Genomic DNA, 25,962 nt, shown 5'->3' with positions numbered 1-25,962 from the left:
TCAAAAGTACTTACATTATTAGATTAATATTTAATTATTGTTAGTAACTAACATATTAAAACCCTAGCTTTCTGGATTGAAAAAACATATTAATTCAAATCAGGTCTAGCTACTAAAACCATTGTCCTTCAAAGCACAGCCTAGTTCAGGGTTTTTTCCTGTTAGCTATATTGGCCCAATTATACAGCAGCTACACTTCACAAAAGAAATGAGAACAAAAAAAATAAAAAAAAGCATTAATTACCCCATGCCCAGGTCCAGTGCACACCCCATGTCCCTCACCCTGCCACCTGCATGCAGCAACCACCTGCCAGGGACCAGGCCTGAGCCTCTACAAAGGCATCAGCTGCCCGACATGGCCACTAAAACCTCTAACACCTCTTGTTCCCTCTCTAGGCAAGCATGGATTTTTTCAGAGGGAAAGGGATTAAAGCAACTCTGTTATGCTCCCATGGAGTTATTTTGGCGACAGATCCCAGGTCACCTACGCCAGGGTGAGCAGTGAGCAGCTGTGGAGCCATCCTGCATTGGACTTGCCCAATAAAGAGTATCACTGGAGCTCTTCCTGGGCAACTCAAAAATTTGACAAAAAGACACATAGTTGAATGGGGTTTTTTTCTGAATTCTAGAAAAACTCCTCTGGTCAGGAAAACATCAGCATTTCATTTCATCTAGATGGTGACAAGTTGATACTGATCTTAAGTCATGATGCAACGTGATCTAGATGTCTAAATCACCTCACTGCTGAAGTGGCTCCCCCTAATTTTACCAACCATTACTTGTTAATCTTTATAAACTTCATAAAATAAAAGACGAAGACTAAAATATTTACATAAAAAGGTTATCTTTATTCTTTTGGGTTGTTCGCAATGTAGTTAGTTAGTTTTGGTAAAACAACTTCCTGCATGCAGTTCATCAGTACACTATGAGGCAATAATTTCTATAAAAGCAGGAGCCCAACTATATTCTAGTTCTTTTGTAAGAAATGCAAAATGTTTCACTGCCCATTGCACAAGTTCACTATTCATCCTCATGAAGGAAGATTTTTGAGGAACAAATTATATTTAAAGTGTTTCGACTGCAATGTGTACCAATAAGCAAAGTGGACAGTGTGAGACTATCTCTGGGGAAAAAGCAATGTTCCTATGACTAAGATTACCCTGAAAATCAACAGACAGGATTTTAACTAAAAAAAAAAAAAAAGCCTTCTATCTTGTTTCACGTAAAAAGACCTACCTACGGATCAGAAAAAAAAAATGGTACTGTCCATTTGTTTTTAAATTATTCCTTATTAAAAGCTGTTTAAAGTAATTAGCAGAAGTTTTCAATTACATTTTGTATCCTGGGTTTCCAAACCATAAAGTGTCAAAGACAGACGGCAATAAAAATTAATAGCAACAGGAAAATAAGTGTAATTTCTTATAGTAAGTATAAAATGTTACAAAATAAAACTATTTTAAAAATAAAAAGAATAGACATATAATTTTTTTTAGCCCCATATTTTAAGCCATCTATTTGTCCTGTATAGTCCAATAACTTACTGCGTATTTGCTGATTACAACACTCAAACAAAATAAAATCTTTAATAGCAGCAAACTATTGCTTACTGGTAGGAGGAATGATGGTCTTGTCAAACAGTTTTTTTCTTTTTACCACTCACATCTCTTCCCATGTTAAACTTTAATAGCTGTAGGATAATAGCAGCAAGCATGCATCAGTTAGAGCTTCCAATTATTTGGAGTACCACAGAATATACTACAATATCTATTGAAATGTTGTAAGCTAACTTGCTAGGGTACACATTTGACACATATACGGTAATTAGGTCATTGTCTCTTTGTTCAAAAAGGTACCACTGTGTAAAACAACTGATTAAATAACAGAGGGTATTTTACTTACATATATAGTGTCAGCCTGAATGTGAAAAAAGTCATATAAACCCCAGTGCAGGACAAAGCTGATTGGAGTACATCTTTTTGGTCATCTCAGCTCTCTACGGAAGGTTATGTTACAGTGGAAGCCTGACTAAAGTGCCATGGGGGTGTCAAAATCACCTCTCTGAAGTACATATTTTTTGTTTCTGGCATGATCCATCCTTCCTAAGCAGGGAAATTTAAATCTGACGTATACATTAAGGTAGTATTTGTACCCAAAGGTAATCTGCTATCAACTTATACTCATAGCTTTGATAATTTTCCTAAGTGGGATACACTCATGAGAAATAAGAAGTGTAACAACAGACTTTGGAATAAAGAATGGAAGCTACTCACAATATTACAGGGTCAAAACATACCACTTTAAAAAAAAAAAAAAATAATAATTTCCCATAGGCAGAATTTGGCATTTGTAGCTTTTCTGTGTAAAGAATTGTTGGAATGTTTCAGGAATTATGAGATATCATGTATTCTAAAAGTAATTTTTTTTATAGCTTCACAATTTTCAGAACAGGAGCTCTGTGTAGCATCATTTATTTAAACCACTGTACCTGAAATGGACAGTACAATAAATTAAGAAGTAGTAAAAGACATTAAAAATAAATATATTAAACTTAAAAGACTAAGCTACCAATCTCTGTTCTGTGACAATTATTCCCTTGTTTGATTTACTGATAAATTCTCTATCTGGACTCTGTTGGTTTTTTTATAGTTTGCTCCTACTTTGATCTAGATCCAGAGGTGCGATAATCTGGAATCTTGGTTTTTTTGCATTTAGAAGTGGCTTGAAGAGAACTATGTTCATAAAATGATGCCATAATTATGTATTCCTGACATTTGTGTTCCTCTGCACATAAGAGTATTATCTAGTATTTAATGTTTATCTGAATAAAGAGTATTTAGATTTTTTCTCTCAGCACAGCAGAATTAATAAAGCAGTATGTCATTAAAGCAAATAAGATCATGAACAAGAACAGACACACAAGGAACACAGGAGATGAAATGTACACAGTGGATACACTTATTCCACAAAAATACAGGCTTATTAGGACCCATTAAGGGTTCCTATAGTCCAAGTAGAAATTTTCTGTCTCCTCTCAATTAGTAACAGCTGATAATCAAAACTATTGTTCTGCAAGTTTTTTTTTCCCTGTTACAGATCAAGAGTTTACTAGTGAAGGACCATTGTCTTGGACAGGCAGTCCAAGACTGCAGCAGTGGGTAAACAGGTAAAAACTTATAATTTTGGCAAAATCCTCCAGTAAGAGTACTATTGAAAAAAACATCATCTTTTCAAGCCTGCGAACATTCATCATGGATAACCTGTGCCTTTTACTTTTTGTTTCCTCTTCTGTCTTTTCCTTTGTCTTCCTTTTCTGATTTGTCATCTTCATATTTTTCTTTTTCTGGTTTTGTTACACTATCATAAGAAGGTGGAGCTGTGGTGGACACAGACATATCCATTTTCTCTGGAGGTGAGTTTTCACTTAGCTTAACAACAATCATATCTTTTTTGATAAGCGGATCACCCCCATCTTTCTGGTACATAAATGAAAGCTTCTTTACTGACTGTCTTAAAAGGTGACGTCTGTAAGCACGTTGAATGATGACAGCAGACACCTCCTCCTGTTTTCGTTTCAATGTGGTTGTAATTGGTTCATAGGAGACTTTAGAAGGATTGGCTGCCATAAACCGATCTTCCATCTGTATTCTGAGGTTGTCCATCTCCCCACTTTCCCCCAATACACGCTTTGTGAAAGCAAACAAGATGTCAAGGCAGTGAATTCTGTCACCGCTTACCACAGGCAGATCCATTGCAATAAGATGAATTGTGTTTGGTTTTGGTATATTAAGAGGAGGATCTAGAGAAGCTGCAAAATCAGACAGTTTGCTATATTCTATGAATTGTGTTGCATCGGGATCATATTTTTCCCAAACCTCATAGAACATCTCAAAGTCATCCTCGCCCAAGGGTTCAGCACTTTCTTCAGTAGCAACACTGAAGTTCTCCAAAATCACAGCGATGTACATGTTCACCACTACCAGAAAGGATATGATAATGTAGCTGACAAAGAAGAAAATCCCAACAGAAGGGTTGCCACAGTCACCTTTCACAGAACTCCCTGGATGATCTTTATGGGGGTCACAGTCTGGCACCCCACTGTTAAGAATTGGGGCGAGCAAACCATCCCAGCCCGCAGACGTGGTGATCTGAAACAGGCAGATCATGCTGTTGCCAAACGTTTCAAAGTTGAACATGTCATCAATCCCACCTTCCTTCTTGACATAGGCAAAGTTGGACATGCCAAATATGGCATAGATGAACATGACCAGGAAGAGCAGCAGCCCAATGTTGAACAAAGCAGGAAGAGACATCATCAGAGCAAAAAGCAGAGTGCGGATTCCCTTAGCGCCCTTAATGAGGCGCAGGATTCGACCGATTCTGGCAAGTCGCACGACTCTGAACAAAGTGGGTGACACGAAGTACTTTTCAATCACCTCAGCTAGAAACATACCTGTGAAACATAAAAATAAACTAAGAGAGTAACTTTTTAACACAGATTACATTTTCCACAAAAAAGTACAAGAAACCCCCCCAACTCTAGTGGTGGAACTAGTGGAAAATATAACTGGAGGTAAATTTTATCTGCTACAGATAACTTTAGAATTTTTTCCCAGCACTTTTAGAAAATAACCCCAAACCTAGAAGTATTAAAACTGATATAGAATTATTAAGAAAGTTAGTACTCTCCAGGACGCACTTAATTTCCTAAATAATCAAGAGAAATTAAAATTAAGTAACCCCTCTAATTTGCACAACTTGACAGAGATAAAGCATTAAATGCACATATAACTATGTTTCATTTTGAATATAGGAATTTCTTACCTATTATTGAAAGAATAACAACCACAAAATCAAAAATATTCCAGCCAATGGTGAAGTAATAATAACGGAGTGAAAATATTTTGAAGACACATTCACAAGTGAAAAGGACAACAAAGACCAAGTTAATCCAGTATAAAATATTTTGCATCAGTTCAGTCTGGTCATCTGTTTCTATCATCATTGTGACCATGTTAAGACAGATTAGAACCATAACAGTGATGTCAAATAGTTGCCGTGTTACAATATCAAACACCAGACCTTGCAATTTGTTCTGAGGGGAGAAAAAAAGAAAAGGTGATAGTATTTGTATGCAATGAACATCCATTTCCTCCCTCCCATTTCATTTTTCCTTTCCCAAAGTATACAACCAAGCAAAAGGCTGAAAAATCTAAGAAAACCATTGTCCAGTAACTTATATGCCAGTTCAAAGTTTTCCCCTCAAAACCCAACAAGCTTATGCTTCTTCACATTCTTTGATTCTCTGCTTCCTCAGGCGTAACAAATATGAGAGATTTTTCCTGCAGAACAGATACATGTACATTTCAGTTCAGAATGAAGGGATAACTTGAATTAGGCCAAAACCATTTTAGAGTTAAAGGAGAAATTTTATTGTAATTAATGTACTACTGTGATTTTTCCCCAAATACAGATGATATAAGAATAGTACAATTCTTACCACTGGTCGAGGTATAGGTTTTTGTGGTTTCTTGGATCCCAGCTTCTTCATTGCATTGTAGTATTTCTTTTGTTCCTCTGTCATGAAAATGTCTTGACCTCCAAGGTAAATTAATAAAAGAAACCCCAAATCTCATTACAGCCAAGCCTTTACATCCATTAATTCACAGCATCACAGAACATGGTTTTAATGAACCCCTTATTCATCCTTATACATTGTTACCAAAACACAATAATTATTTCAAAGATTGTTAAAATATCTGATGAATCTTGACGGAAAAATGAAATAAATTAAGGAACAAAGAAAATCCCCAGAACTTCTATCTATGTCTTATTAAAAAAAAATAACATACCTGATTAATTCAGTTAAATAAATACAAAAAAAACCCCAACTTGTAAAATATACATTTCATAGACACTTATAAATCTAGCATCATAAACTCCACATTGCAAATCAATCTACCAGAAATAAAAAATCTTCAAAGGTACAAAGATACACTGTGAGGAGATATGCCTTCAGGTAAAACATACAAGGAGAAAGAAATTACTGATTTTGCTTCTCAGGATGTACATTTTATCATTTCAGTATAAGTATCTCAGTTCAGATGATAATACTTCCACAGTGTTTAAGAGGCTTCATCATCCCCCTACATTGTAGCAAGATCATCAGAAGCATGGGTTTAGTCTGGAGTTTCTTGTCTGAATGAAAGGATATCTAGACTGGTATGTATAATACACACATGGAAACACTTACCAGAAATACAATTTATATAGACAAGTAACTTGTTTTTCTTCCTCTCATGCATTTTTTTGTAATTACATTCCAGGTATGTATGATATCAAAGCAGTGGCATTTGGAAATGAACTTCAGAGTCAGGGGTGATTCTGTGACTTTGTCTCACTGAATTTGTTAAATGTAGTGTCAATCTTATAGACAAAGCAATGATAAGTCTGAATGAAGAGGTGTTTGATTCTTTTAGCTATGGTTATATGTTAGAAGTCAAAAGACACCATCTTTAACAAGTTCTCCTCATAAATCAAATATTCAAGTAAATTTTACTTCTTGGAGAGTAAAAGTTTTGGAAGAAAAACAAGAAGTTGATTTGATAATTACGGTGGACATGCGCTGTGACTGTTAAAAGCTTTCACCCAGTGGGAAATAAATAATTTAAAAAAAACGCCGCAAAGAAAGTGGGATTGATTTGGGGATTTTCTCCTACTGTCTCACTGATGTAATGGCTATCATGAGTGAACAAGCCATCCTTGCCTCAGCATGCTGTCCACAGGGAGAATAGAGGTCTCAAGGCAAGATACCCCTAAGGACTAGTTAGGAAATTGACAGTAGAACATTGCCTTCCTCATGGAACTAATGTAATGAAAGTAGGATGCACACAGGAACTACAGAAAAGCACAGTTTAACTACACAGAGACAATATATTTCAACGTGAGGTCCTTTACCATTCATATCCCAACATGCCCCAATGTCAGCGATATGAAGAAAGAACAAAGACAAGAATAATACTGCTGGGTAGCCATGAACTGTGTGATCTGTCCATTTCTACAAACACAGGTGTACCTATAAATTCAAAAGACAGACAACTAATGCTGGCTAACTTGCTACATGAAACTAAAGAATACCATGTAGATAGAATTTTCCCCAGCCTAATCGTATGTCCAGCATTTTACTTTCTTGGTGACTTAAAACAGCTCCAAATGTACAAGGGGTATATAGCGCCCTGCCAGAAAAAGCCTTTTAGCAGGAACCCTTATCTGTCTTCTGAGTCAAGATGATTCCAGTAGACAGTGTCTGCCAAGTGAACTCAATAAAATTTAAAATTACCTCATTACTGAGTAAGGCCACCTTGTTACACGTCGACTGCCAAAAATGCCAATAATATGTATATAACCTTAGCTTTGCTCCCCAAGGATGAGAAACGGAACCACCTTCCTGCTAAGTACTGGATGCCTCTGAAGTTTACTCCAAGGAAGGTGCAAATATCTTGAAGGACGAAGATGCCACCATTTATGGTTTAAATAGCAAGTACAATTTAATTTGCCATCATGGTCTGCATTTTCACCTATTTAAACATTCCTAGAGTTCTTGGCACAATCCTGTGTTCCTGTGTTCATTTAAATAATAGAAACAGCTAAAGCTTCAAAGAAAACCTATGTATTTTCAAATGTCACCCATTTTCTTTTTCTTGCAAATTCACTAACTCAAGACAGTTTCCCAACCCTCTCTAATCTTACAATCCAGATCAGTATTTTCAGTATTCAACTAGTCTGTATTAGTCTCTGTAATGAAGGCCTTCACAATACTGCTAAATGTTATCTCCTTATCAATTTCGAAATTTATAGTTTTGCATATTCTCTTCTTTCCTGACTTTTATTTGTTTAAGTCATCTGTACTTTCACACAGCTTGGTCACAGCACTGTAAGGATAAGAATAACAAAGACAGAACTTTCTGATGGACAACCTATCATTGGGCTGTACAGGGATGTGGAGAACACTCAGACACTCAGCCTAAGTTTAAATTACTTCAAATGCCTTAAAAAGAAAAGACTGTTATTTCATTATTTTGAATAAACAAAAATCTTAAAACCTGATTTCTTTTTTTCTTTCTATTACTATGAGAAATTTCAGACACTCTTATTTATCCTTGCATACATTTGCTAAATGCTCAATGACAATGTAGTATTGTGAAAACGAAACGTGGTACTTATCTTCTTTTTTTGTTGGTTGAAGTTATCTATGATGACACCAATGAATAAGTTTAGGGTGAAAAACGATCCAAAGACGATAAAGGCAACAAAGTACAGGTACATGTACAGGTTGTCTTCATACTTGGGTTGTTTCTCTGCCTATGTAACACAGAAAAACAGTAAAGCACCACAAATAACAGTTAAGACAAATCAAAGATTCCCAAGAAGGAAGAGAAGTTGCATTCAGATGGACAGGGCGTAAACCCAACGGTACAAGGGGGTAAAGCCAACTCTTCTGGAACATACACTACACTTGCCTTATGTCTGAACTTGAAAATCTATCTAATAGACAGACCTGCCATTCCTCCCCCTCTCAGTCTGTTCTCTTTGATGACACTTGACATTTCTTGTAGGTCCTACAAAATTTGACATAAATGATCAAATATCAAAAGCAATTCAGTTCCTATAGACTATATGCAAATCAGGAACTGACTGAGGAGAGATGCAAACAAATATCAACATTAAAAGAAAAATAGGCAAAATTTAGCAAATTTGGTTTTTGAGATCATCAGAGTCTGCAGCTCTGGATTAGCTATTGCAGTGATGCCTCTTGACTATTTGGGTCATTTTTGAAGACACAGGAAAAACTTATTTCCCGATCTGTACAATCTCAGATACAAATTAATAGAAAAACAGATCTCATTAGTTTGGATTTTTACAGAAGAATTGTTGAATTAGTAATAATTTCTGTAGCTCTACAGCATTAATTTTTTTTTAACCTGTTAAAAGTATAAGCACTCTGTGGGCATAGATTTATATAAAAAAATCTTCAGGGCTTTACATTTTAATGTTTTATATTTTAGTTCATTTCAACTGCCATTCAAGAAGCATTATATCAATCATTCATTTGTTTTCTTTCAGTAAATTTCATTTTTACTCAGTAGATTTTATATTGCACTCACTTCTGTAGAATCAACCGCAGCGTACATAATGTCCGTCCATCCTTTAAATGTTGCCTAAAAACAAAACTTGTTAATATTTTCTATCAAAGCTCCAGTTCTGAGAACATTCTAAATAAAACAGTGTCTTCTGCAATGTATTTGTATTCATAAAAATAAAGAGAATATTAAAAGTCTGGTGAGTTACAAGTGAAGCATTCACAGGAAGTTCATTACTGTGGAATATTTCCCCCTAATTATTAAAACACTGAATAAATTCTAATCTTCATGGAAATTCATATGAACTCTCTGCAAGATGAGTTGCAATCAATATCACCATACCAGAGAGAAGCAATTTATCTCCCAGGGAAATGGGATGTACTGGTTGTCATCTGTAAAGCACTACCTTAACAGGAAAGGTACTGTGCTATTTGGCATCCCAGTAAAGCCAAGTCCCTGATGTCAGGATACAGGGAACCTAGATGATCAGCTGGTCCACCTGCACAGGGATGGCATGGGTCACTCCACTGGAAGCTCCAAGAAGAGACTGAGTGAAGCTGCCCAAGGACTCAGTAGCTCATCCATCCTTCTAGTGTGTGCCACGGCATCCACGGGGGCCCTGGTGGGTCATGGACCACGTGCAGCTCTGTGCACATTCCAGAGCCAGCACCCAGCCAGGATCCACTGCTTCTCCTCCAGGACCTCCCCTGCACATCCCAGCTCTCCAGCTCCCCTGTAATTCCATTATTTGATGGAACCATTCTGAACTGCACTCTGCCACAAGTACAGCACATGCTGCTGACACCAGCTCTTCCCAAACACTGCTTGGTTTTCCTCAAGGTATTATAATAAGGCTTTCAGTTCTAACTTTCTAACTATCAAAAAACTGAAGGACTTCTCCAGGAAAAAAAAATAGACACCCTGTATCGGCATTGTTCAGACAGAATAGGGAAATAGTCCTAGAAGAAACTCCTAAAGGTAAGTAGTCCCAAGAAATCTTAAGAAAATATTAGAATCATAGAATGGTTTGGCTTGGAAGCGACCTTTAGAAATTATCTAGTTTAAACCCTCTGCTATGGGCAGGGACATCTTTCACTACATCAAAAACATCCAATGATGGGCCATCCACATTCTCTGGGCAACCTGAATGTCTCAATGCATTATTATTAAAAAAATAAATAAATCTTCCTTATATCCAATATAAATCTACCTTCTTTCAGTTAAAAAACATTGCTATTTGTCTTTTCCCTACAGGCCCTGGGAAAATTTTGCCCTCAGTCTTTCTTATAAGCCCCCTTTAAACATTGAAAGGACACCATAAGGTCTCCCTGGAGCCTTCTCTTCTCCAGGCTGAACAACCCCACCTCTCTCAGCCTTTCTTCAAAGGAGAGGTGTTCCAGTCCTCTGATCTTTTTCTTGGCTGTCTTCTGGAACTCTAAGAAGTCCATACCTCCTTATTCTGGTGAGATCTCATGAGAACGGAGTGTATAGGGAGAATCACCTCTCTCTATCTGTTGTCCACACTTCCTTTTGGCTAGCCCAGGATATGACTGACTTGGCAATCAAATCCTTTGCAATCATATGCAAGCACACATTGCCAGCTCACGTCAAAGTTTTTTCCCCAAGAGCACCTCTGTGGGGCTGACCTCAATCCATTCATTTTCCAGTCTGCACTGATACTGGGGATTGCCCTGAACCAGGTGCAAGACCTTGCATGTGGCCTTGTTGATCTCCTTTAGGTTCATGGGGTTCAACCTTCAGGCAGCTGAGGTCGCTCAGGATGGCATTCCCTCTAAGCCTATCAAAAAACTCAGCTTGGTGTCATCTGCAAACTGCTGAGGGTGTACTGAATTCCATTATCAATGTCATTGATGGAGCTATTAGATAGTACTGGTCCTAGAACAAATCCTTGAAAGACACCACGTGGTACTGGTTTCCTCTTGGACGCTAAGCTGCTGAATGTAAGTCTTTTGACACAGCCATCCAACCAATTCCTTACCCCTCTAGCGGGCCTCCATCAAACTTTCTCTGGTGAGCTACAATATTGAGGGCAAGAAAGGCGTGAAATGTTTACTGCAATCATTACATAGGCAAACTGTACATGCAAGATATGATTCAACTGCTAAAAGCAGTGCCCCTCTCTAAGCTGGTAATTTATGCAATTGCCTAGTGCTGTTTAGCAATAGCTACTGTTACGCCCCGAAGCAATCAGATGGTAGCCCACTAGCACAATAATAATTACTAAACGCTACCAGTTCGAAATTTTTAAAGACATAATAATTACCAATTGCTTATGAGTACAAATAATTTCCCAGAAGCAGTTTGTCAAATGAACTTGATTATGAATATACGTTTGACAATTTACAGATACTGCCTCTAAAAAAGGCTCATGCCCAGAAATCTAGCACTAGAAAATTCTGCAACTGTTAATCTTTAAGAGGTTAAAAGCAAGCTAAAAACTTCCTCAAAAAAACTCACTTGGAAATAATAGACAGTAACTGGAGTGGGACTACTACTAATAAAATAGGCAAAGAAGAGAGAGGAAAAAGTAATTTAATTCATCTAAATCAATAGTTCACTCTCCTCTTGTTTGAAGATCAGATAAGTCCTAGAACATATCTATGACAACCATGGTAAAAATATTAGTATGCCTTAACAGATAAAGCAAATAAAAGAAAATGAAACCTAGCTGCAGTGTTTAACCACATATTTTAACTACATACTGTATTTCTGTAGAACTTGAAAAGTTACTAGCAGTTGGGTGCCAAGCAACTTTATATCCATCAAGTAAATATTAGATAGTCCTCCTCTTCCAAAATGGCCAAAGAATGTATCACATTTTTACCGTAAGCAACATTAATTTGCTGCATAGAACAAAATTATAAAGTCAAATCCATATCCATTTATTTATTTTAAAATAACATTGAAAATTACGGAATTAAATGATACTGCGACGAAAATTAAAGCTGGAAAATTTATGCACTTACCACTTGAAGCAGAGAAAGATAACCGACTGCAACATTATCAAAGTTTACTTTCACATTTTTCCACCGAACGCCTCCAGAAGTCCTGTTCATATTTTCACACATACTTTTATTACTGACTTCCTGTGGTGTGAACCTCTCATTATTTGTGGTGTTAACACAGTAATAGAACTTGCCAGCAAACAAATTCACTCCCATAATGCTGAAAATTAGCCAGAATGTAAGACAAACCAGAAGTACGTTCATAATGGATGGGATCGCTCCAGTAAGAGCATTCACAACCACCTAGTCAATAAACACAGAAAAAAAATTAAAAAACAACACAAGGATTTGGTTTTTTAGACCTAGAAAATGATTTAATGTAAAACATTACATTACGCTGAAGTAATGCAAATAGAAAAGGAGTAATGCATATGATAGAATCAAACATGCTACTGTTGGCCTTGCAAACAGACATGCAATTAATGTTCTTCCATGATTTTATAATTTGACATATTTTTAAGGATTTGTTTTACAAATTATTTCTTTTTTTTTTTTCCTTACCCTCATGCCTTCAAAACGTGACAAAGCTCTTAGAGGTCTCAAAGCTCTCAATGTTCGGAGGGATTTAATTGCACCAAGTTCTGAGAAACCAAGGGCATTAGCTACTAAGCTAACCAACGAGACCTAGAGGAAACAAAACAAAAAAAAAGAAATTTTCTTTTTCAAGTAGCTTCAAAATAGAAATACCTTGAGAGGTAAAATTTTTATCTGGATATTGGGAAAAAATTTCACAAGGTCCCTAATCTTTCAGTGAAAAAATTAAAATAAAAAAAAAGAAGAAAAAGAAAAGGAAAAGGAATCAGTCTAATATTGCATGTAAATTTCAGAACAATTTAAACAAAAACATACCTTAATCTATAATATTAATTGTGGATATGTGTGTATGTGCATTTTTATTTTAAAAATAAATAAATAATTTCCTCTTCTTCCATGTTTGATTCTGGTTTGGACAACTTGTGATACCAAATATAAACTGACTTCTACATATAAAATTGCTAAATATAACATTAGAAAATTAGAAAATTCAAAGGTGTATTGCAAAAAATGAAGGGGATATATTACAAAACACCCTGTAATGATGCACGTGAGACAGAATCCCAATTTCAGCTTCATTTCAACTTTCTGTTCTTGTAACTACCAAATAGGGTAATTGCAGAAAAGCACATTGTTATCATAAGCTGGAAACATCTTACTTTGGATTTATAAAATTGTTTGTATTTTGTACTATTAATGTGCGTTGATATTTCCTCTTTCAACATTATTACTTTTGTGGAAGAAAGGGTTTAATCCACAAGATTTTTTGAAACTTTCAGTACAGCTGGATTAACAGCTCAAAAGCTGATTTTCCTGTTGTTTTCTGGTGAAAGTCAATGACTTGTGTCCTCACTGAGTCTCCCACTCCAGATGGCTCTCTCCTGTTGTGTTTACACATGAGGAAGTCTTCTGCAGATTTCTTTACTCTAAGGGTAGCTCAAGCAAGCTGCCAAATACTATACAATCCCATCTTTGTTCTTTTCTGTGATACCATTTGTACTTGCACATGGAAAGCTGAACAAAATGAGCATTTTTATTTGTTTCAGGGTAATTATCCGTTTCTAAAATCATTGCAAACATCACAAAGGGTAAGAATTTGTTTGTCTACTATAAATTCTTTCCCAAGCAGGGAAGAAGTGAAGAGTTTAGGCTGATAGATACAGAAGAGTTTGCCTAAAAAGATTCTGTAAAATGTTGCCAGACTATGATAATTTGAGTGGTACTGGTATGGCAAATTGTTCAATGTTTAGCTGGATAAAGACATAGGATAGAAAGATAAAACAAAGATTGATCCAAGCAGTTGAGGGCAGCAACTGTATGCTAAACCAGAACGTAAAATGGCAACAGGAAGAGAAATAATTAAAATTCCTTGTTAGTAGGCGAAAACAGTAACAAGTAAGTCCGGCAATAATGTCAGAAAAAGCTAAGCAGACCACCACAACCTTAGGGGTGAGGAGGAGTGGGTTTACAATACATGAGGTCAAACACTGGCAATGAATTGCTAAGTAAGGCATTCCCCATTCAAAACAGAGTATCAGCCTGAGCAGTCTAATCTAATCTTGAGGTTAGAGCCAATTGAAAACCTCCGAAGGTGCCCTCCAACATAAATTGTTATATAATCTGCTACTACAGGGTCACTAAATGCAGACACTCTAAACAAAAGTTTAAGATGGCTACATGAAAGCACTGAAATCACCAAAAAAATGAAGAGCCCATACCTATCCATATGGATAAATGGTATGCCTAATAAGAGTAATTGATCTTAAAACTCAATTCAAGATCAACCTTTCCCAATACAGGCTTGTACAGAGACACTCATTCTGAATACTCCTTAAATAGTAATGCATTTATTTATTTTTTTAATTTTTTTTTTTTTTTTTTTTTTTTTTTTTTTACCAATGACCACTGTAATGGGAAAAAATTTCCAAATTTAGGTATCACAAGGTTCTGGAAACATACTGTCTGGGATTCAAAACATGAAAAGATTCTAAAACATGGCATCAACAATTTGATGCAAAGGTGACAGAATCTATCTAGATGATTACTGCTGATTTCCCATTAGTTATAAAATTGTCAAAATTTTTCATTTAACTCTTAAGTTACAATAAAGAAAAATCAGAATGCTGTAGCATTCATAAAGGAAGCAAATATATTCAGCCTTACTCAAACACAGTCTTAACTTTTTTCCTTTCATGTGCTGAGGGTATCTTGTTTTGGAAAATTTAATCTTAGTGGAGGACCCTTATACTTGCAAAGTTTATTACAGTACATCTGTTCTGGGAATATGTTAATTTTATATTTGGTGTAAGTATAAACCAGGAGTTCACAACAGAAGAAATGGAGTGGCCATGAAAGTAAAAAGCAGGAAACTCCATATCCCAGAAAAAACATATCACATGTTATCTCACGTCACTGAATCCATCTGCTCAGAATGGGGATTCACTAAAAAGAGAGGCACAGTTAAATGGGGAGGACAAATAACAAACACCACTTGTGCCTTTCCCTCCAAAAAATCTGCTTTGAAAAGAGCATTAGGTAAGTTTCAATTCTACTGGTAGGGGACAAAACTTCTGTCCTAGATCCCAGATACCATCCAATTAATAGAGTTTGTTTTGTCCATTTGTTGAATTTCTACTCCAACACCTTCGCAAAAAGAAAGAACTCCTTCAAACAAACGTATCATGAGATGTCACTAATTTAGTTTCTCTGGAGTGCAATTTCAGCCCTAGTTTTTAATGTTTTTGCTGAAAACCAATTCTCCCCTGCAGTTCTTTGTCAGTGCCTCATTAAGCCCAGGATCAACCACCCTACCCCATGTGCTCACTTAAACTTCCCTCTCCTTTCTTGTGTCTCCTTCCTTCTTGTTCTCTGTCACCATATCCAGCAAATTGAAGTTAAATCAGTAAATAGTGCTCCCTCACCAGCTGGGACCCCACACAGTAAAACACAGAGCACATGGTGTCAATGACAGCACAAAGCAGATTTAGTTACACACTGGATAATTGCTGTAGGATCTTATTCACCAGTATGTAATTTTCTGTTCCTTTAAGCCAGATTTCTATTATTCACTGCATATATCTCTACCAGATTGAAGTTACATAAAATGACTGGCCTAAAACCAGAAACTGACTACTTAGAAAGCATAGTACCTACATCAACAATCAGGAAGTCCAGCCAGCACCAAGCATTAGTGAAGTAAGTCTGAAAACCGTAGGCCACCCATTTTAGCACCATTTCCAGAATAAAGACATAAGTAAAGATTTTATCAGCATAGTCCAGCAGAATTTTTATAGTCTTATGCTGTTCAATATGTATATCTTCAAAAGCCTGTGAAGAATGGGTTACATACAAGTCAGATATTGAAAAGTCTTTGCAAATTACAAATTAAGCCAGAACTACATGAAAACAGCAAAGTAAAATCACTTTCAACTTTAAATGTTTTACCTTGAAAAACAAAAATAGCAGAAATTACAATTACATTCTGTCTGCCTTTTAGATTTTATCATTATCCGAAAACAGAATTACAATATAACATCTGAGGTTGCCAAAAAGGTTTTTAGAAATTTCAGTAATAGTCAACACAGAATTAAAATTTTTCACCCTGAAAAGCCCAGCCAGGTTCAGTCATAAGGCAGTCTCATTATTACATTAACTTCAATTAACAAAAGAGACCAAATACTGTGTTGATGCTCTTTAGTTAATTTCAGTCTTAGGTGCTGATAGCAAGGTTTTAGCAGTGGGAGGCTGTAGGTGTGGACACTGTGAGAAGAGACCAGGGGGCTGCTTTGTGCCAGCTCCACCATCAATTCAACACAGAAAACAGCTGAGCACAATAATCAAGCTGGTGGTGCCTCCGGGAAAACACATTTAGGAAAGGGCAAAACACTGCATGGCAGTATGAGGACTGAAGGAAAAAAGTGAGAAAAAGTACCCTCCAAACACCAAGGTCAGAGAAGAAGGAAGCAAAATAGGTGGTGCTTTAGGTGCTGGAGCAGAGACCAAGACAATATATAGAAAATCCTTTGTCAATGGGCAACCAAAATGATCCCAAGCTGTGTGAAGCACTAAATGTCACTAAGAATAGTATAAAGAAATTCAAGAATTCCTATGTAACAGTCCAGAAATAATGAAACTAAAACTGTAGCAAAAAATTAACTAAGAACATGATGAATTCAGTGTCTGTTTTTGGAGACAATTTTCATTTGAAGTAGAATAATTGTTTTATGCATGCATTTCTTTTTTCATTATTTTTATAATTTCTTAAACAAGATTTTTAGTGTAATCCTTTTCGTAAATACACACATCACCTTGTAATCATCAAAAGTTCACCTGCAAAACTTTAATGTAATGTAAATTAAATGTAATACCCAAAATATTCTGGGAATTTAGTTCCAAGTTCTCTTTTAAGAAAACTTCGTATTTTTTTCTTAATGAACACGTATGTGTTACAATACTGATTTTGATAAAACATTTTTATAGGTATTGTTTCTATGGGTGCAAGCTCTACTTACCAGAGCACCACTGCTGAGAAGAATCATGAAGACAATAAATGATTCAAACCAGTTGTGCTCTACTATCTTGTAACAGGTTTTTCGAAGGTTCCACCAGATTCTTCCTTTTGTGCTCTCCCTACTGCCTTTACAGCATTTAAACTTCTGTACACAACCTAATAGCACAAAAATAAGAAACTGTTATATGGTAGCATTTTCACTATCCTGAGAAATCAAATCATTCTTAGCTAACTCCTATTTCACAAAGTTCAAGCTACTTATCTTTTCAATTTTATACTCTGGATGTAGGAAAATTTAAGTGTACATAATTTTTTCTCCACTCTGATGCTAAATCAAGCTTACAGTAAAGGACAGTCATCTAATAGAGCTAATTTTCATTTACAAACATTTAAAAATATATATTATTCAGTTTCTATACAGATAATTAAAGAACATGCAAATTGTCAGGGAGTAGAAACAAGGAGCATACATAGCACCTTTCACATGAACTTGTTCAAGAATACAGAAGCTTCTTCTTTTAAAAGAACTTTTGCCTTTTAGATAAGGTTCAAACAAATCAGATATAAATACTATTTTTATTTATTATACTGAGGAACAACCAATGCTCCAAGGGCTGACTAAGGATACCTCTTTACAGAAATAAATGTTTTAACAGGAGATTATGAGAGCTTTACCAATAGTATGCAGATTTGTGGCAACTGTCCACAGAATTTTGCCTCATATTGGAGAGGTCCCTACTTTATCATGGGGCCTCAAGGCATTGTTTTCAAAGAACCTCAGTATCTGCCTAGCCAAGAGTAGCCTCCTTAATTCATTAAAAATTATTGATCACATAGAAACATAACCAAGTTGACATGACTTTAATGGGTCCCAAAGGCATTACGGTTTTCCTGTGAGCGTCATTAAGTTCATATGTTACAAATAACTTACGCTATATTTCATCATCTCAGATAAAACAGCTACCACTGTGAAGAACATGAACTACTCAACTACTCAAAATGCTTACATTATGAAAAAATTAATCTTATGTCCAAGAACTAATAGACATCACATAACACAAGGATAAGGAAAAATTGTAATATAATGTCAAATTATTTGAGAAATGTATGTTTGTTTGTTTGATTTTTTAAATTAAGAACTTGATATAGTCAATACAGTTCCACAGTGCAAAATGATTTTGGTTTTTTAAAGATCAGTAAAATAATACTTCAAAGGACAAAGGTTCTAACCTAAATCCAAGGTGTTTTCAAAACAGCAAACCAAAAAGCATGGACAGGATAGGAGAGTTAATCCTGGAACATATTTTGAGTGATTTTACTCATGATTTTAAAGGAAATCAAAATCTGTAATACCAAAAAACCTAGAAATTCTTTCCTACATAGTAAATTTCAGTAGTCCCCTAGAAGATATAGCTATACAGAACTAAAACCAAAACTTTTAAGGACATGCAAGTTTGCTGTTAAGACTTCTTTACATAAATAGATACATAGGCTCTCATTCACCTGTTTCAATCCACAGTATGCTTATACACCCTCTTCCCCCATTAATGGGGCAATGTCAACAAAATAAGTTTATTTTTGAGTCAAACTTTCCAAGATCTGAATCAACCACTGGATTGGCTTTCTAGCACTAGGAAGTGACCATGATTAATCACATGATTCCATTTTAAATTTCTCAGTGGAGTGAGCCTGGTCTAGGGTTTAATCTTGCAGATTTCACTACCGACAAAGTAATTTAAATCAACAGAATTACTGACCGCTGAGAACAAGTTTATAGAATTGTGCCTAGTGGTTATTTTAAAATATTATAAATTATCACAAACACACATACTGAACTTTGCACTAACAAGTAGTACTTCATAGACATCAGTATTGCTATCTACAACAGGCAAAATTAATCATACCCTAAGACTTGACGAAATAGGATCCAGGACCGCTGTAGCAAAAGCTTCCTTGAACTGCCAATGTTTGTTGCAAACAAGCAAAACGTAATTGCTAGCCCCAAATTTTATTTCATACCTTCTGTAAAGCATGCCTGTAGTTCTGATCCTTTTTCTGGTTCAGATTCACTTTTTTCTTCTCCAAAGACAGCTAAATTAACTGTACTTCCTTCTGATGAGCTGGAAAAATCTAACTTCTGAAAGTAAAATTCAATAATATTTTTACTTTATTAATATTACATTTTTAGAAGTATAATAAACTAAGCATGCAACATCATGTGCCAGTAATAAGAAGAATAATATTTTTCACCAGAAATACAGAAAAACACCCACATGTAGCAGTCAATGCTGTTGAAATGTGCATAAATCATCCACTTTCTATCTAGAGATTGCAAGGCATATAATGGAATCTTTCATGGAATTTCAGAATTTCTAGTCTAAATATGTTATTCTTCAAAGTTAACTGTTACTTAGTTGATTTGCTGATACATATTCTATTTACTTTGCTTTCTACTATTACTTTCTTATACATTTCAACTGGCATTAATTTGCATTCTCTTTTGCCAATGCACATATGTAGTACATTGTGCATTCTGAAACTACCCATTACTCTGGTACACATACCTGTACAGCCAACACCCAGAAAAAATTTTTGTTGGGTTTTTTTTAAGAATTGACATGACATAAGTCACATTATTAAAAAGACCCCCAAACATAAAACCAAACATATACATACACAAAACCCCCCAACCATTACAAGAATAAGCCTTAATTTATTGTTTTGTAATCTGCCTGTGTATTGCGGAGATCTGGAGATTTTAAGGGAAGATGTGGTGTCCTGTACGCTTAATTTAAGTATGAGTACCAAACTAAATTAGAGTAGTTCTGGTCACAGCATTCTCTGACATTTTACAATGTTATTATCAAGAAGTATATAACATCAGTAATGAAGTCACACAAGTAAATGTCTGTAGGGAATGATGTAAGCACGCTTTATAAAACAACCTTTGTTTTGTCAAATCAACACCACTTTTGCTGATTTAGTTAGATTTTTATGATTAAGAGATATTTGCAGGCAAGTTACTATCCGATCAAGTTGTTTTTACACCTCAATTGTGAAATGTGAAAGGACAAAATTATTTTTGAAATTAACAATTTTTTTTGTGAAAGAAGACAGACAATATGATAATAATAAGTAACCCAGTATCCTGCACGAATTTTTATTAAAAATAGTTTTTCTATATTGCCTATTTTGCTATTACTTTACAAACTGATTACCTGGAATAGAACCCCCATATTACTCATGTTTACTGTAAACATGTCTTTTCTTTTTTAGTAACATAATTTCAAAATAGCAATATTCACAGAAAACAACTTCTCCTATCATTACTTCTACTGAACCCAGGGCTAGCACTCTATACTCTCCACAATTCTATTATGCTGCTTTCATCATTCCAGGACATAGCTTATATATTGCAAAATGTTGCAGTGGTGGTGAGCAAACTGAAATATTTAATTAAACAAGTCAAATTATCAGTTTTAAAAAATATAATTTTTAAGAGTAAAGAAGTTTTGTGTCATATTACTAATAAAAATTAAAATCAATGTGAAGTATCCTGGGTAATTTGAACTGTAAGCTTAGCACACCGGTTGAGCAGATGACATGAATTCAACTGAAAGTATAAAAGATGAACAACCACAAACACAAAAGGAACTGAAAAGAATCAATGTGTTTAGAACATGAAGTTATATATCTCATATAATTCATGGTAGCAGAATCAGAGATCAGAGCTTTTTAAAACTTATTTTTAATTACAAATGCAATTTTCTTTACTCTAGAAATAAAACTAGAGATCCCATGACCTATTTTGATATAAACCAGGTATCCTGGTTTCCTCTTTCTTCTACAGATGGTGTAGACTATAATCCTACTGCTTGAAGATTTACAGATTAAATTAAACATTGGTTGTCTTTTTTATGTGAGGGGACAGATTAAATTAAACATTGGTTGTCTTTTTTATGTGAGGGGCCCACTTTTCACTAAGATGCAGGTATCAAACAACAACAACTAAAAAAGAGATCGTAAAAATCAATACACATAGAAGAGTTTTGTAATTAAAAAATTAGAAAGCTAGTTTCTTTGCTATTTACAAAAGAAGTCTTTGTAGAAGTCTAACTGATCTGGGGAATCATTCCAGGAAGAGAACTTCTGGGAAAGACAGAAATGTTCATCCTTCACCTTCCAGGGCCCTTAGCTGCTGCTCAGTTTACTAAACAGTGGTAAGAAGGCCACAATATATGTAAACTAAGCACTGGATTGAATGGATCAACTGATGCACTCAAAAGTTATTAAGCAGTTTTGATGTTTGCAAATCTGCAGCTAAATAACTTTTGTTTGAGAAAATTCCCTCAATATAATATTTTTTTTCTTTTTCACTGTTGGCAGTAATACACTATTCAGATTTTGAATACATTAGTTTTTTTCAGTATAAAATTCTCCTGTGCTGTTACCAGGACAAAATTTGATGCTTATGACCTTTCTTTTTCCTGACAGATTCAAGGTATCATGGCACAAATACTTCCACGAGTATTGTGACTACTACAAATTGTCCCACAGAAACAACATATGATTGCTTGAAGCAATTAAAGTCAATCTTTACTGAGCATCACCATTAAAATAAAAAATGAAAAGTTTCAGATGATAACTTTAAAGAAAACTCTATAATAAGAGCTAATAACAGGTAGCCACAGATTGTTCACATGATGCTACCTACTGGGCACTGAAATAGGAACGAAAAATCTAGCACATTCCCAACCTCTGAAGCAGAGAACAGACATACCAGTAATACAGCTCTTAAGAGAAGGAATAGAAGGGAAACATTATCTCGTGTAATTAAAAAGCCAAAAGCCAAAAGCCACAGGATGACTGTGCTACATATTCTTGTCTTTTCATTTACTAAGGATCTCTCTCTCTTTCTTTTTAATTTAAGATCATCAAGTATTTTTCCATGGGAGAAGAGGTAAAGAACTACAGTGAAATGTGAAAGACAATTGCTGATAACAGCACTTTGAAGAGAATGTTCAGGAACTTCTTAGTAAAGAGGATCCAAAAGTATTACTGTGCAGACACACAACAGAAACCTTTAGAACACCTGCATTACCCCTCTTAATATTCCATCCATTGGCTATTTGCCGAGTTAATCAGATCTCTTTTAGGCAGGAAGTATTTCTTTAATTAAAAAAAACCCTGATTTTTCCATTTAGCATCAACTATTAATTAAACAATAAAAAGGACACAAAGCACTCTTTTTTAATAATAATTTTGAATTATCACTGAGCATGGTACTCTTCAGCATAAACACAGCTAGTCACTTTAATTGGGATATTTTATTCACCTTTTTTTCTGAAAGAATAAAAGTAAGAATGTCTATAGATAAAGTTGCAAATTGTTTATCTTCCAAAGCAACCAAAAGATTCTCCACAGAAAAGACCTACCTCTCCTACTCCACATAACTTAGAAAAAATTGGCATGTGCATCTACTAAAAAAAAGCATTGCCTTATCAGGCAGGGAAGCATAAGTAAGACAAAGTGACATCCAAATGAAAAAAATTTGTGTATTCTTCAGTTAAATGATTGGAAGCTCCCAGTTTACTGGTTTGCATGCTGCTCTACACTTGTCCAGACTCATGAAAGCAGAAGCTTGAGGCAGGAGCAGTGTCACATAATACCCATCAAATAAGACCGATCCCCTCATACCTGGGACCTCTAGGATGGGATATTACCACATTCTACTCTTCCCTATTGAAGTGCCTTTTCTAAAATAGCTTCAAAAAATCCTTAGAAAGATATTTTTCCATTTCTTCTGAACAGTTTACCATCCCCTTGAACACAAAAGAGAGATCAAAATACTTCCAATATATAATACAAAAGAATACATGGAAGATAATGCAAGATTCCACAACAAAACCACACAAAGAAAATTTGTATTTGCAAAAGGATTACCTCAATGATCCCTAAATGGTAAAGAGCAGAACTGTCAAACTATTCAGAAGAGATCATCAGGAATAAGAAATGCATAGCTTGGTACAATTAAGCTATATAAAAAACTATGTAAGTTTTACGGTTCTGGAGTTTCTGAATTTAGATATTTGAAAGTGTAGTAGTTCCTATTTTGTCTTTTTAACAATTGTCTTAATTTTATCCTTATCCTTAGTTTTCATATTTTATATTTCTTTCTTGTTTGAAGATCCTTATTTATATAGTTTTAAACCATCCAGATTTATTTAGACAGCTGCATAGAATTTTTGATTAAAGTTATATTTTATGTCTGTCTTTATAAAAATAAAGCAACTGGATTAAGTTCACAAAGAAACAATTCTTTATGACGAAGAACAAAACTTACATAAATGATTCCCTATATTCCAACCTTGCAGACACATACAAACTTCGTGACTAGAAAATAACTAAATCATTACATCCATATCCAAAATAACTATGTAGATGTATAAAAAAATTACATTTGATTGTTCCTAGGAGTGTATCTTTCATCCTATATTTTAGCTTCTCTTATATGGGAAAACTGAAATGTGAATTATAAAAATGTAGTGAACAAACACAAAACAATCTATATCAGATATAAACATTTTAGCATACAAGTAACTATACATATAATATTACAGAGGCATTGGTCAGATGAACGTGATCAGAAAATGTTCATAATTACATGACAGCTAAAAACATGGTGCAACAGATGAACAGAAAACATCAAGTGAGGACAACCTTTCAATTTTCATAAAATCATAGGTTGTTAACCTCTTTGAATCTTGAAAAGTGTTGATGCTTAATCATTCAGTTAACAATAATAAAAACTTACAAAGCATGCAGGTTATGCCACAGAAATAGTACAGAAAATACCAAAGATGTAACAAGGAGAGAAGAACATGTTGGTGTTGCCCTCAATCATGCTGTGATGTGAGTCATGGGACTCAGCTTACAGAGCAGCTGTGTATGTTCCCACTACATTGCAACATATGGGGAAAAATGTATTGTAGCTGAATAGCATGCAGGCCAATCAATCTCAGAAGTGCCCATATATGTATGATTTCTTTAGGTAACCTGTATAAACATGCTGACACGTTGCTCTGCCTGGTTAAAAAGCACCAGATCTGCATTCTTGACTGATCCAGCTTGATTTTACTCCTGTGAGAAGAATGGTACGCAATGAAATTAAAACACGGTACCCTTTAGGTTGAGTACTGGAAACAGAAGTGTGGATTCCTACTTACTTAAAATATGTGTTTTCTAGATATGTCACACATTTGCAAAACATAACATTTTTAGGTGTGGATTAGAGCTTTAAGCACATCCAAGTACATAATGGAAGAGGTAAGATTAGCAGAACATTTGAAGCTCACAGATGTATACTGGACTTGGGCCTGAATGTAAATAACACCCCACAAACAAAAAACCAAACCACAACCAAAAATCCCTCCACCCTCAAATACTCAAAAAAAAAAAAAAAATTGAAAGGCCCAAGCTAAGAAGACATACAGATACACCCACTCTTTAAGTATCCTTTAAATGGTATTACTAGACATGTAAAATAACAGAAATGTATTTCTCCTTGCATTTCATTTTCAAGGTTAATTCCTGGTCTTCACTAGATACTAAATAAGATACATCTAGGTCCTTTCTTTCAGAAAAAAGCTGCAGGCAAAAAAAGTAAATCAGACCATCTTAAACACGGAAACTTCTACATAAGCAGTTTTTCCCAGCATTGTTAACTATTTAACTGGATGACTTAAAAAAAAAAATTCAAACAGTTTAAGGTGCATTATGGATAGTAGCAGACATAGAAATGAAAAACAAATCCCCACGCTTAGCAATAAACCTATAACTTCCTCAGTTTGTCTTCTGGGATAAAACTGATCTCACTTCTTAGAAATGACTTCTCAAGGATTCTTTAAATGACGTAGCTATATAACAACTCCAGCATAAACTGCTCCCATTTAAAGGGGAAGTCTGAAAGAAAGACCTGAACTAATCTACAAGATGAAAGACAATTTCCCTACTGACTATGAACAAGTGTACATGAAATAGAAGGGTTTTGTTAGTTTATGTAGCTCCTGTGGTTGCCAATTCTTAACCACTTTTCCAAACCTGAGTGTGTCAAAATTGATACCAGGTAACTTTATCTTATAAACAGCTAGTGCTTATGTATCACCTTGAATATCAGAGGTGAAAATGCATAGATTCTGTCACACAATTCTAAAATATAAAATAGTCAAGAACCAGGCATCTTCAGCTGAAGGATAATTTCCAAGCAAGTGTTAGATTTAAAGCTGAATTTCCTGGATTAATCAAATATTCCTTCCACAAAACCAAGTTTCATTAAAACACTAAGAAATCCAGTAACCTTTAGTCGGATTAGTAATATGTAAAAGTTGTAGAAGCTATTCAGCAAACATTACAGCTTCATTACATAGTTCAGTTAATGTTTTAAACAGGTTAAGAACACTGTTTGCTTTGCTTTAAGGAAGCCTGTTAGTAATGTAAGGTCTTCTCAACTGAGTGGTCAATGTAACATATGCAGCAACAGAATCTCCAAAAAGTAGACGGAACAAATCAAGCATCAGGAAACAAGCTACTGAAATAACAAAAATAAGTGTCATACTACTGAACACTGTACTCTGCAATAAAAGAAACACTTAACGAGTACCTTATTACACCTTTCTAAATCTAATTTCACTACGCTTTGCTGGAATGAACTTATTTTCTAAACTTTGGAAGTAATACTGGCAAATTAATTGCCAGT

General features: G+C 35.1%; 1 protein-coding gene and 1 long non-coding RNA gene across 13 annotated transcripts in view; one reads left to right on the top strand and one right to left on the bottom strand.

The window, feature by feature from the left end:
* The window catches only part of LOC116446569, a 110,043-nt gene that overhangs the window by 26,696 nt on the left and 57,385 nt on the right, over positions 1-25,962 (top strand). The gene's annotated exons all lie outside the window — the stretch shown is intronic.
* LOC116446566 (sodium channel protein type 2 subunit alpha-like) overlaps positions 828-25,962 on the bottom strand; it is a 69,632-nt gene continuing 44,497 nt past the window's right edge. For 6 of the 7 annotated variants that reach the window (XM_032114631.1, XM_032114634.1, XM_032114632.1 and 3 more), the window contains 10 exons: positions 19,227-19,344; positions 17,209-17,363; positions 15,851-16,024; positions 12,665-12,787; positions 12,125-12,406; positions 9,162-9,215; positions 8,221-8,358; positions 5,498-5,602; positions 4,822-5,092; positions 828-4,450 (listed from right to left, as the gene is read on the bottom strand). In XM_032114631.1, the coding sequence (XP_031970522.1) occupies positions 3,267-4,450; positions 4,822-5,092; positions 5,498-5,602; positions 8,221-8,358; positions 9,162-9,215; positions 12,125-12,406; positions 12,665-12,787; positions 15,851-16,024; positions 17,209-17,363; positions 19,227-19,344 (2,604 nt within the window). In that variant the 3' untranslated portion in view covers positions 828-3,266. Of the gene's footprint in view, positions 4,451-4,821; positions 5,093-5,497; positions 8,359-9,161; positions 9,216-12,124; positions 12,407-12,664; positions 12,788-15,850; positions 16,025-17,208; positions 17,364-19,226; positions 19,345-25,962 lie in introns of those variants that run through there. The other variant, XM_032114636.1, reaches the window with a different exon arrangement.

Source organism: Corvus moneduloides, chromosome 7 (assembly GCF_009650955.1).
Source record: "Corvus moneduloides isolate bCorMon1 chromosome 7, bCorMon1.pri, whole genome shotgun sequence".
NCBI lineage: Eukaryota > Metazoa > Chordata > Aves > Passeriformes > Corvidae > Corvus > Corvus moneduloides.
The sequence above is the reverse complement of the archived record's forward strand: the minus strand, read 5'-3'. Positions and strand labels throughout refer to the sequence as shown.